The sequence below is a fragment of the Vipera ursinii genome (genome assembly GCF_947247035.1).
Source record: "Vipera ursinii genome assembly, chromosome: 2".
Taxonomy (NCBI): domain Eukaryota; kingdom Metazoa; phylum Chordata; class Lepidosauria; order Squamata; family Viperidae; genus Vipera; species Vipera ursinii.
The window spans coordinates 44,207,445-44,220,388 of NC_139513.1; the positions used below are offsets into that span (position 1 = coordinate 44,207,445).

At 37.5% G+C, this 12,944-nt stretch overlaps 1 protein-coding gene across 1 annotated transcript in view; it reads left to right on the forward strand.

Moving 5' to 3' along the window:
• The window catches only part of LOC310635394 (contactin-4-like), a 284,515-nt gene that overhangs the window by 141,097 nt on the left and 130,474 nt on the right, over positions 1 to 12,944 (forward strand). The window contains exon 5 of the mRNA XM_083354280.1: positions 11,811 to 12,014. Within this exon, the coding sequence (XP_083210406.1) occupies positions 11,811 to 12,014 (204 nt within the window). The remainder of the gene's footprint in view (positions 1 to 11,810; positions 12,015 to 12,944) is intronic.

Below are 12,944 nucleotides of genomic sequence, written 5' to 3' on the forward strand. Positions count from 1 at the left end.
GCCTGGAGGCTAAAACATACAAAGAATGGCTGCAGGACTTGGGTTTGGCCAGTCTAAAGAAAAGAAGAAATAGGGGAGACATGATAGCTGTGTTTCAGTATCTGAGGGGCTGCCACAAGGCAGAAAGAGTCAGGTTGTTCACCAAAGCACCAGAGGGAACGAAAAGAAACAATGGTTGGGAACTGATCCAGGAGAGAAGCAACCTGGATCTAAGGAGAAACTTCCTAACAGTGAGGACAATTAACCAGTGGAACAGCCTACCCCCAGAAATCGTGGGCACCCCATCACTGAAGATCTTTAAGAAGAGACTGGACAATCACCTGTCTGAGATGGTGTAAGCTCTCCTGCTTAAGTGGGGGGCTGGACTAGAAGACCTCCAAGGTCCCTTCCAGCTCTATTCTATTCTACCAAAAATGATAAAAAGTACCTTTTTTGCAATTATATTTCCAACAGACATTTGAAATACCATTATATTTCTTAGACAGTTTCTCGGGCATTAAGTACCAACAATATATCATTTTATACAAATGTTCTTTTCAAATTATAATTCAGTGTGAATTTCAACCTATTCATCCACATATTTCCCCCTGCTCAAGCATTATATTATAACCAGTATTTTTGGCCCATTAAATCATACTGTGTTTCATATATTCATTTTCCAGGTTCAACTTCAGCAACATTTTATAAACCTGTAAGGTTTTTAACCACCCAAGAAAGCAGAACTCTTGAAACAGGCATTGTCTCAAAAGGAAAGTTTTATTAAGGGTTAGTGACAGAAGGGAAGTCAAGGCGAGATCTGTGGAAAATCCCGCTTAAATGGTATAGTTAAACCAGCAATATTCCTCCTTCCACCAGAGTTATTATGTCCATTTGAACTCCAGCCAATCTACAGGTGGCATGATGTGTGTGTAACTGGCACAGTTGGCACACATTTCAAGGTCTTCTCCAGTTTCGTTTCTCTACAACTGTCTCCTAATAAAGGAGAAACATTCCTTTCTCAAGTGGATAGAGGCAGGAGAAGAAAAGTAGAAAGCAAAAGTTATCCCAAGCGAAAGCAAATATTCCCCTCCCCCCAGCAGAATGGCAGGCCCCAAAACAAGAGCATTATATATAACTTTGCAATACATCTTTCTGAAAGTTACTGTATGATATTATTTAACTGCAAATAGTTAGATATTGCATATAATATAAATTGTAACATGGTCCACAAGAGTAACCATGTAAATCCACAGAGGGAAAAATGTTTGTTGATTTTAAAGCGAGTTTGACATGTCTGCTCTAGTTTGACTATGTTCTATTGCTTGTGCTTGCATAATGTTGAATTCCAATATTGGATTATCATTCCCCCCCTACCAGGTTCCTGTGGCTTCAATATCTTCTATCATTTCATCTCTGTTAGTGAGAATTAATTCCAATATGGCTGATCCCCTAGTTCTCTTCTCCACTTTTTGGGAGACAAAGTTGTCTGCTAGATTTGTCAGGAATCTGTTTGAGCTTCCACTTGGTGAGGAGTTTGTCTCCCAGTTGATGTCAGGGCAATTAAAGTCCCCCATTACTATTGTGATGTGCTTCCTACATACCTTAGTTATGTAGCAAAAAGTTCATCTATTTCCTCTGTTTGGTTAGGTGGCCTATACACCTATGGCAATGTCATTCCCCCCCCTTTTATATTGACCCAAATGCATTCAAGACAGTTTTCATCATTGTTGTGTTCTATTTCTGTAGAGATGTAGTTATTTCCTATAAAGAGAGCAACTCCACCTCCTCTTTTATTTGGTCTGTTTCTTTTAAATAATTTAAATCCCTCTAGCTGTGTGTTCCATTTGTGCATTTCATCCCACCAAATTTCAGTAATGGCAACAATATCATATCTGCCCTCATTTACCTGAATTTCTAATTCACCTTGTTTATTGCTCATACTCTGTTTGTTGGTGTATAGACATTTGTGTCCTTTATGACTGACCCTGTGTTTACTTTCTACATAACATGGGTGGTGCCTTTCCCTATTTTCTTACCACTTGTTTGATTAGTGGACTTGGTGTGGCACTCACTATTAAAAGCTTGATTTTGCTTGACAGCAATGTTGATATTCTTATCCACATGCACATCTATGTTACATGCACTGATAACTCTATAATTTTTAGATTGCCGGGGACAGGAATGTTCTGCATCAATTAACTCACTGTCCCCATTGTCCCCATACATACCATCTTCTTGGTTTAGTTGTAAATTCAAAGTGTCTTTGTTTCATATAATTCAATTTTGTTTTTATTTCTTGCAAAATTAGCATAGATAGTTGTTGGCATAGCAACTTAATTTGACGTGAAATTTTTGAATCCACCAGCATCTTCTACAATTCAATTTCTTTATTTTTAATTTTGTTAAATGTCCTTTGCATCTCCTCTTCATATTTCTCCTTTTTCAGACAGTTGTATTGAATGAAGTAGCTTCATTCACAGCTTTGCTGGCAACCCAGACAGTCATTAGATCCACATCTTTGTCCAGATTATTGTCAAAGTATTCATTCAGTTTCTTCTGTAAAATAGCCTCATTTAGTCTATAATTTGAAGTCTTTGTTTTAAATAGCTAAAGAACTGGATTATGATCTGAAAAAGATTTCAGTAGTTATGCACTTTTGAAATGTATTTGCCAAACTCTTGGAGATCCAGATCATATCAATTATTAAAAATGTGTTGGGGGTAATAAAATGATATATTCTGTTGCTGAAAAGGATATTTTCTGGTCTTTTTGTTGCCTTTTTAGTTTTTTTTATTATGTTTAATGGTATGTAAATGTGGTTAATAACTGCATCTACTGATGGACCTCCATCTTTGGATCCATAGACATCCATCCATCGTTATATATTCAGAGAAATGAGTCATTGTTTTTCTAGGTATCTATTGCTGGGTGACAAATAGACATCCAGCTATGGATCTACAGATAGCCATCCATGGACATCAGCCATTAATAGACATACCCAAATAGGCAGAGATTAATACAGGGGAGGGGGGATTCAAGCAGGAAACAATACCGTAATCAAGGAGTTTACTGGGGTATCCAGTAAATTTGAAGAAGAATCTTTGGTTGAATAATAAGATATATACTTAATATTTGAAGCCTTAGCCATGGATTTATTAAAATAGGACTTTTCATTTCAGCATTCTTGTGAGCAATTTTTATACCCCAAGTGGTAATCTTTAATTGTTTATTTAAAAATCATACTAGAAATTTAGAATAATCTGAAATACATTTAAAAAGGGAAAGTAATTCAAGGGTTTTAGATGCTTCTAATGCGTCTGCAAAACACTGTAAAATAATGTTATTTCATTGGATATCACTGTAAAATAATATTATTTCATTGGATATCCAACAAAATAAAAACTTCAAACCCCCCCCAAAAAACTTAAATACCTTGAAACAGTCCAGAAAATGTCATGTTCTCAGAATATAATAATTTCATGTCTTCGTGATTGATTATTAATGAACAGTTATATTTTACTTAAATATTCATGTGTTAGGTCTAATGTACTATCACAAATGGATTTCTCAACATCTTTTGAGTTTTGACAGTCCCAACTAAATTTATAACAATGAATTAATCTTGGAAGTATGTGATTTGTATAACCAGTTGATTATCAGTGCTGCATATTATACAAAGTATTTATTATATAAATGGACCACATTATTTTGCAATGATCTAGATTCCTGAATAGTCTTTGACTTGGCTGCTAATTCACCTAATAACATTGTTCTCTAATGGCAGAAGCAGAATTTCTAGTCATTTCTAGGAACCTGTACTTCTACATTGTTTTCAAATCCAACACTACCTCAATTTTTATCTATTGCTCCGCAATTTTAACATATCATAATAACTTCTGACACTGAACACAAAGTCGTTGGCAAACACATAAATGAGTAATAGCCTTGAGTACTCTTTGTTAGTCAAGAAATGCTAACATTTTTTGCTAAGGTTCATAAAACAATCAAACTAATTAGGGCTCAAGTAGCTTTACAAAAGGAGCCTGTTATATTGCAGACATAATTATTATTTGACTCAGTTATTCAGTATTTTGTGTGTGTGTTGGCTTCTGCAACATATATATACAGCAGTGTCTGTGGGATAAGACAAGGGAAGTCAGACTTATGAAAGTAGTGTCATGACATAAGACCCGTCTCTTTGCACATCAGGATTTAGAGTTACCCAAAAGGGAGAGAGCTTGTCGCACAATACTATGTGGATCAGAGTGTATACAGGTAGATAGACACACACACACACATACACATACACACACACACACACACAGGAATACATATAAAAGTGTTACATATTTTTTGAGGAGGACAAAATCTGCAAGATGGGAGTTATCTGAAGTTTGCAACAACAGGTTGACATGGTACAATAGTCTTTTTGATAGGAGAAAGAAGTTGGCTTAACTTCAGTTACCTTCATCCCCATAAATAGAATGTTTTATTCCTAGAAGGCCACCTTCTATAAGTACATCTGTTTATTAAAGTGATATTGTTAATATAGAAGAAATGCTGAGAAATAAAAATGGAATAGAAAGTATAAATAAACATTTTTAAAAATATAAATAGATCACAACTGTTGCTAGTTTTGAAAATATCTTAATTATTGTAGCATACAGCTGAAATGCTTGGGACACAAGAAATGAAAATAATATAATTATCTACAGAATCTATGTTTACATTTAGGAAATAGACTTTAGGGAGGCTACTTTTGACAAAATACAATATTGAAAAATGGGGGAAATCCACAATGATGTTTTAAGAACAAATCAACTAGTTCTAATAAGCATATTTTATAGAATTCAGGAAATGTTTGTATTAATTTAAGAATGCTAAACTGTTCTAAGAACTTTTGGCATTTTATATGGTGTTGTCTATTTGAGAACTATGAAATGTCCTATTACCATGCACAGGTCCTCCATACTGCCAAACATCTTGTTATAAATTCTAATCCTATCTTTTTGTTACTCAACAAATTGGCTCAAAGTCATTTCATGCTGTATATTAAGAGTCTGTTTATTCAGTTGTTACAAATTGCCTATGGGACAGCAATTGTCATTTTCAGAGCAATTAGCAGGTAACGCCTTATTAGAAGAAATATGCCAAGTTTGAAAAAGATACAAATAGTACACTGGCATCCCTATAGAACTCAAACTGCATATTTTGCATTTATATTTAGCTTTTTGTTCCATTCTGTTATACTTTACCTCAAACATTTCTGAATTTCATCCATATAGAATAATATACTACCATTATTTTAGTTCAGAATTCTATGCACAAATGAAGCTACTGTCTAGAATCAGGGTGTCAAATTGCCGGCCCACAGGCCGGATGTGTCACACAGAAACCGCGTCTAACCCCAGCTCCGGCAAGGGGAAAAAAGTCACGATACACAGCGACATGTCCCGTGATGCGGTGAGTTTGACACCCCTAGATAGGAAAACTGTATGTAGGATCAGAATCCATTAACTTAAATAATTAAAAATGTTAAGTGTTGTGGAATGGGGAAAATCAAGGAAGCATAAAATCTAGTATCAGGTAGAGAGTTTACTCATAAATGGGGTTGCTGTTCCAGTTTAGGCTCAGGGTGTATCAGCTCATCTTCATTTGTCTCCATTTACATCCCTCTTTCTATTTGGAACTATCACTTGCTTCTGACTTCGGATCTCAGGGCAACTGATGCCCTGCCCATTGACTGAGGGCTGTCAGTTGCATGCCTTCTGGGTATATTTGTGCTAGCAAGGAAGTGATAGTCTGTAAATAACTTCTGCCTATAAATGGAGATTGTTAATTGCCTACTGGGACGCAGTATTTTTCTGGGACGCGGTGGCTCAGTGGGTTAGGACGCTGAGCTTGTCGATCAGAAGGTCGGCAGTTTGGCGGGTCGAATCCCGAGTGCCGCATAGCAGAGTGAGCGCCTGTTACTCGTCCCAGCTTCTGCCAACCTAGCAGTTCGAAAGCACGTTAAAAAAATGCAAGTATAAAAATAGGGACCACTACGGTGGGAAGGTAACAGTGTTCTGTGTGCCTTTGGCGTCTAGTCATGCCGGCCACGTGACCACGGAGACGTTCTCGGACAAGCGCTGGCTCTTCGGCTTTGAAACGGAGATGAGCACAAGCCCCTAGAGTCGGAAACAACTAGCACGCGTGTGCAGGGGAACCTTTACCTTTTACCTTTTATTTTTCTGCTTACTGAAAGGAAATTCTTTCATTCTGCAATTACTTTCTTCCTCCCACCCCCGCCCCCAATACTCCATTCTATTAGATTGTCCTCTTTTGACTAAACTGTGTACATGATGCTTAGTATTCAAGCCAGATTTCACTATTCTTGGATTTTGACTTAGTTCTGAGGATCTTAAATTTTTTGCCACAGTACCCCAGAGTGTCACAGTGAACTCACAGGATGCCATAGGATATTTTACTATTTAATAAACCAAACTGTTCATGAGTTTGCTGCAGTGACCTTGGAAATTGGGCACCATGAAAAATGAGTGTGACACTCAGGGTGCCATGAGAAAGTTTGGGAATGTCTGATCTAGCTGCATAAGATATTACAATATTTGACGGTTGTTTCAATTATTGAGAATAAATGGAAACTGGGATTGACGGGGAAGAGGAGAGGGAAATGAGGAAGGGGCTAGTGGCTTAAGGTCTTCCCAATATAGGCTGATGTTAAATTTTCACCATGTTGCAAAGTCACTTTGATCTCTCAGAAGTACAGGTGAGTTGGAAAGCAGGAACCCATGGCTGATTCAGGGGGCAAAGTATGGAATCATTATTCTCATTCTGAATTCATTTCTGGAAGACTAAATCGCTCAACTTCGTTCCCAATTAGATTCTGGCATGGTTGCTAGTCCAGTGGAGGAACCTGGGGCAGGTTCTTGCCTTGTTATCCCTACTCATAATCACTTATGCCCTAGTCGCTTCCTGTCTTGACTATTGCAATGCGCTGTACATGGGGCAGCCCTTGAAAAGCATCTGGAAGCTCCAGTTGGTGCAAAATGCAGTGGCCCACTTGGTTTTGTGCAGACTTTGGTGTGCATATGTATCACATCTCCTGAGTGAGACACATTGGGTGCCAGTTTGCTTCCGGGTGCAATTCAAGGTGCTGGTTGACACCTTTAAAGCCCTTCATAGCTTGGGGCCAAGTTATCTGAGGTCACATCTTCCCGAACCACAAGAACAGGGAGGCAAGGAATGTTGCAGGTCCCATCTCCTAAAGAGATACATCTGGTGGAACCCAGAAGAAGGTGGCTTCTTCCCTCTGGAACCTTATCCCTCTGGAAATTAGACTGGCCCCCACTCTAACACTCTTTCTCAAGACCCTGAAGACGTGGTTCTGCCAGCAGGCTTGGGAATGGAGCCCATTAAGTGACTGGTATGAATGTGTGTTGTTACCAGGATAGGGGGTTATTATTTTATTATTTTTATTTCTTTTACATTGTTTTTTTTATATCCTGTAAGCCACGTGTGAGTAGCCATGTGTGAGTAGGTGGCAATATAAATTTGATAGATAGACAGACAGACAGACAGACAGACAGACAGACAGACAGATAGATAGATAGATAGATAGATAGATAGATAGATTAATTTATCCTTTCTAAAATTTAGGATGCAACACCATATGTCATCTGTCAATCCATCCTCTCACCAATTCTTCACTTTTGCATAGCTTGCTTGCTTCTTTAAAAGTAATCTTTTTTTTGTCTGCACAAACATTTTTCTTAGCAATTGCTGTGGTCAGTTCTTTGTTTCTTTCTGTTCTTAGGTATTGTAGCTAATGGTGGTTAGCTAGCATCTTGTTACATACCTGCAAAGAAGACACAAGGGACTAAGGCAAATCAGGGATGCTATGTTCATTTGCCAAGTAATGTCAAAGCAAAGCAAGAATCAATCCTTCTGATAATGTTTACTTCATTGTCTGTATCAGACAATGCCCTTCCTTCTTGAGCCTCTCATAATGAGATTTCCCAATGGGAATGGGAAGTTGCCTCCTTCAGATTTTGGGGATAAAAGATACTCCAGCAAGAAAACAAATCAATAAGATTTCTCTAATATGTCTTCTAAATAAATGGCCTAGATCATCTTATTTGCTACAGTTCAGGCACAGATGTTTGTTCAAAGAAAAAGAAAACTATTTTGAACATCGGTATTAGTACACTATTTAATTTGGATTTGTGAAAAAAAATCTTAAGGGTTTGCCTTTGAAAATTTATACTGCATGCTCACTTTATCAATCAATCTTCATAGAACCTTTGTAGAAGATTCTGTGCCATCGCCCACTAAATAGGGGGACAAAATTGCAATGTTTTGAGGTGATTCATGATGTTTACGGAGTCTGCAAGCAGAATCAGCAGTATACCTTCATTTAAAAGAAAAAGGACATTCTTTTGAGGACAATAATGTTCACATTTTGGACAGGAAAGATAGATGATTTGAGAGAGGAGCGAAATAATCCATTTATGCTAAAATGGAAAATCCTTCCTTCAATAGAGGTGGAGGCCTCAGATACAACCTGTCCCCCATTTTTTTATGCTGCTCTTGCATCAGTCCCCAGGAAGATCAGGACCACTTCATGGGTTCACCAATGAGGTCACACTTAACAACCCACCTGAGAGAAGGATTTAGGAGCAATGACCCTTAACGACTCTCTGCCTACTCACCTAAGGACCTATTCAGACAAATGAAATCACCCTGGAGGACATTTATGGCGTCTCCATAACCAACCTGCTGAGACTGAAGAGGCTACTTGGATAAGCAGCAAAGCATTTCAAACCAAAAAAGAAGTCCAGGTGCCATGACTCAACTTCCAGACAATCACAAACAAGCTACTTTTATTGTCTGTTATCTACCCATCGATGATGCAGTTGTCAAAGAGCTGGACTAGGAGCATAGGTATCCAGATTCCAGTCCCTCCTCATCCACAGAGGTTCATTGGGGGACTATGGGCCAGTCACTCTCCCTCACCCCAACCTGTCTCACAGGATCAAAAGAAAACCACAACAAAATTCTGTTTAACTGCAAGGCGCTTGGAATTGTAGATCTCCTCTTGGCATTTTTGGATCATCAACTTTAAGTGCCTTTTGGCACAGAACCATGTGGCTCTGCAAATCCCATCCATGAATGAAAATCACTCCCTGCTTTGCCAAGTTTCCTGGGAGAGATTAGATCAGTCGACATTGTCACTGTTTTCTAACAAGCTTCCTTATGATCCACGCACACAGGTGGCATCTGTTAATTCACAGTGTGAGAATTGTTTAAAATTCTTTATGATCCCAGGAGAATGTGGGGAGGAAAACAACAGCAACTACAAGAAATCACTTGTGCTCAGTCTGAGGTACAGTGACTGTAAACCGTTACCTTCATTTAGAGGAAAGCAAATTAATTTGTTCAGAAATTGTAAATTAAAGTAAAAATGAATGGTTTAGGAACATAGTTGTGTGGTTTTTTTCCTGGAATGTGTTGTACTTGCTGAGAAATGCTACTTTGTTCATTAGAAGCATCCACATGACAATAGCATAGGGTTACTTATAATTAGATGCCCATGTGCAAATACAATGATTAGATAAGCCACATAAACATAATTATTGTATCTTCTAAAAAGCCAGTAAAGATGGTTTCCATTGGGGAGTGATTATTAAAGCACAACAACCTCATGCTTTTGTTAGTAAACATTTCAATACAATGTGTGCATGTAATCTGAAAGTGAAATAATTATTATTATGAGGCAAAGCTGTTTGGTGGATTGAGCCCTTGTATCTTAAAAAGTATTACAATAGTGGAGGTCAATTACAATGATGACTCATTAAAAGGAATTAAAATACTCCTATAAAGCTGCAACAGATGGTTCTCTAATTCTTTTAATAGTCTCCTTAAGATGTTTAGGGTAATAGTCTTGTATTAATATAACAAGATTGTACTGAAAACTAAGTGCTGGAAGTTGCTTGCAAAGTATGTCCCTGTTGTTGCATAATTTCCAAAGATAAAGTATAAATTGGGAATATTGTTGAATTAGTCATAACGCTCTTGAATACTTCATTTAATATACATTTTTCCCTTCAGGGTATGTGAAGTCATGACTGTAGAAGAAAACGATTAGGCAAATCAAAGAGAAAAGTAATATATACTGTATGATTTGTTCTTAAATCCAGCATGATGAGTTGCAATCAGCTGGAGAGTTAAAAGATTTTTAATGTGAAACTTTTTATATTTAAATGCCACAGGTTTCCAAATGATATATAGAGTGGAATCCTCAGTGTTCTCTGAGCCTGGTTGTTTGCTTGCAAATATTTTATTACCCAACTAAGTAATATCATCACTGAGTATGAGGTTTGTTCATTGTTTATTTACAATAGCTTGTCCTGCCAGATAGATGGGGGTGTGGTTTTCTTCTTAGTAGTTCTTGGCAAGCTATTGTATATAAAGAGGGAGCAAATCCCACACTCACTCACACTGATGATGTTATCTAGTTGGGTAATGAAATGTCTGCAAGTAAACAGCCAAGCTCAGAGAGCACCAACAAGGACTTGCCAGTTCAATCTTGAGCTACATATTATATACTCTATTCTACTGGAATATATAGACTGCCTAGCCAGTAAACATTTCCAGATAGCTAGTTTTAGGGAACTTGTGGCTCTGTTTACTTTCTGCAACTATGCACCGGTCATCATTTCTAATGTTATACATTAGATAGCTAGCAATCCAGAGTTCCTATTGTCTGTTGTCCAAAAAAAAAACATTGAAATGTGGTGCTGAAGCATTGCCCAGGTTTTAGATTTCTCCACGCAAGGATTCTTTTATTTGCCTTCTATTTGCCTTTCTAGGGTCAGATTAAGGCCAGTGTCAAAATCCAGCTCGAAAATCCAAATAAATGTCCAGGTTCATTCCGTTTCCAAAAAGCTTACTGTTTATTGAATACACTATATAGTTATGTCAAAATAAAACTAACTCTGAGGTTCCAACACCAATTCATAGATTTAAACAATAATTTTCACAGCCAAACCCCCAATGTCTTATGTAATCCATATCAACAAGTTCACTTTGTTATGGGAACTGTCTGCTTCAAATCCACACCTGTTCTGATGTCCTTGACAAGGCTTCAGGCTCTCATGGTCTTCATCTGAATCAAAGAAGTTTTGTTTCTCTACCTTACCCACTTGAAAATAACACCTCCCCCCCAATCTAAAGGCAAGTTGAAACACAAAGGCATGTACCTGCCAAAGTTTCATCCTTGACAGCCAATTTATGTCCTAAATACAAACAAACAATGGTGCCTCTCAATGGAAGCAAAACTCTCACACTACAAGATGGAAACAAATGATGACACTTTGAAACCAAATGTTTAAAGTGGAGTCACTCACCATGACAGAGATTTTTTTTAATGTGGATTAAAATTTAACACAGCAGATTAGGACAATTCCAAAAAAGTCATCTAAAGTTGAGCATGGAAGTGAAAGAGTTAAGAGCATGATAACTGGGGAGGGGAAAATCCTCTTACATTGTTGCTCTAAGCACTTGCTTATTTTGCTGAATGATTCCCCCAGGGTTGTATAGAAGCACGTTTTTACCCTGTTAGCCTAAACAGCAGAGTTGGTCTCTGAAAATCAGAGTGGCTTCAAATTAATACAAATGCACTCCTCTTTCTCAACTTTACAGTTTGGAAGGTCTGTGTGCATGTCTACAGAGAGAGAATCAATGTTTGCACCTTTGATGACCTAGTCTTCTGCTTTCCAGTATAGTATATTCTATAGTAGTATTAATAGTTATTATTGCTTTATTTTCAGAATTGATCTATGCCTGGATTTTCAATGAATATCCAACTTTTGTGCACCAGGATAATCGTCGCTTTGTTTCTCAAGAAACTGGGAACTTATACATAGCTAAAGTAGAGAAATCTGATGTGGGAAATTATACGTGTGTCGTGACAAACTCAGTAACCAATACAAGAGTACAAGGGCCTCCAACGCCTTTAATACTGAGAAATGATGGTAAGACTTTTATTACACTGTAATAAGATTCATAAGAAATTCTAAAGGATAACATTAATAATATTAATATTCTAAAATTCTAAAGGATAATACTAAAAATCTATGTTTTATACAATGACAATGAAAAGTAATTATTATGATTTGGCCCTGAACAAGAGTTCAGATTATCATTCATTTTAAATATTTGAATATGCTTATGCTTGCTATGCTTTCTTAGATAATAAACTGAATATTACAGGATGTCTGTAGGTATAAAATAGCAAGAAAATTAGCAATCTAGTCTGACATCTAGATCAAATAAAGCAGGGGTCCTCAACCTTGGGAACTTTAAGACTTTTAAGCTTTGCTGGCTGAGGAATTCTGGGAGTTGAAGTCCACAAGTCTTAAAGTTCCCAAGGTTGAGGACCCCTGCTGTAAAGGATCAGATGCCACGCCTTCTCTGCCTTTGTGGCTTGGCTGACAGATCTGCAGGGCAAGAAGCATGGTAGGCATTGGATGGCACCAGCCCACTAGTAAGGAGGCCATTGATACGCTGCTGCTACCACCCAGAATGTTCCGCCCCTCCACCTTCACTCACCCTGAGAGCTTGGGTGAAATTTGGACTTGGCAAACTCCCACCTAGACCCCTTTTCTAAGCTCATGGGCCATAAAAACCAGGTGGTGGTTCATTGAGTTGAATAGTAGCAATCTGAATGATCACTAGTAGGAACATTAAGTGAAATGTGATAAGATTTGGGGCTTGAAATATTAGTATACTTGAAGATATAGTAAATTTGTATGTTAAAATTAGGCATTATGAAATAGCCCTGCTATTTATAGTCTTCGATTTCCTGTTCTACATTTCCTATAATTCAACTGTTTAAATGCAATTCTTTCATCAATATTCATATGTTAAGGCAGTTAATATAAAAGACCACTCTTTCAGGATGC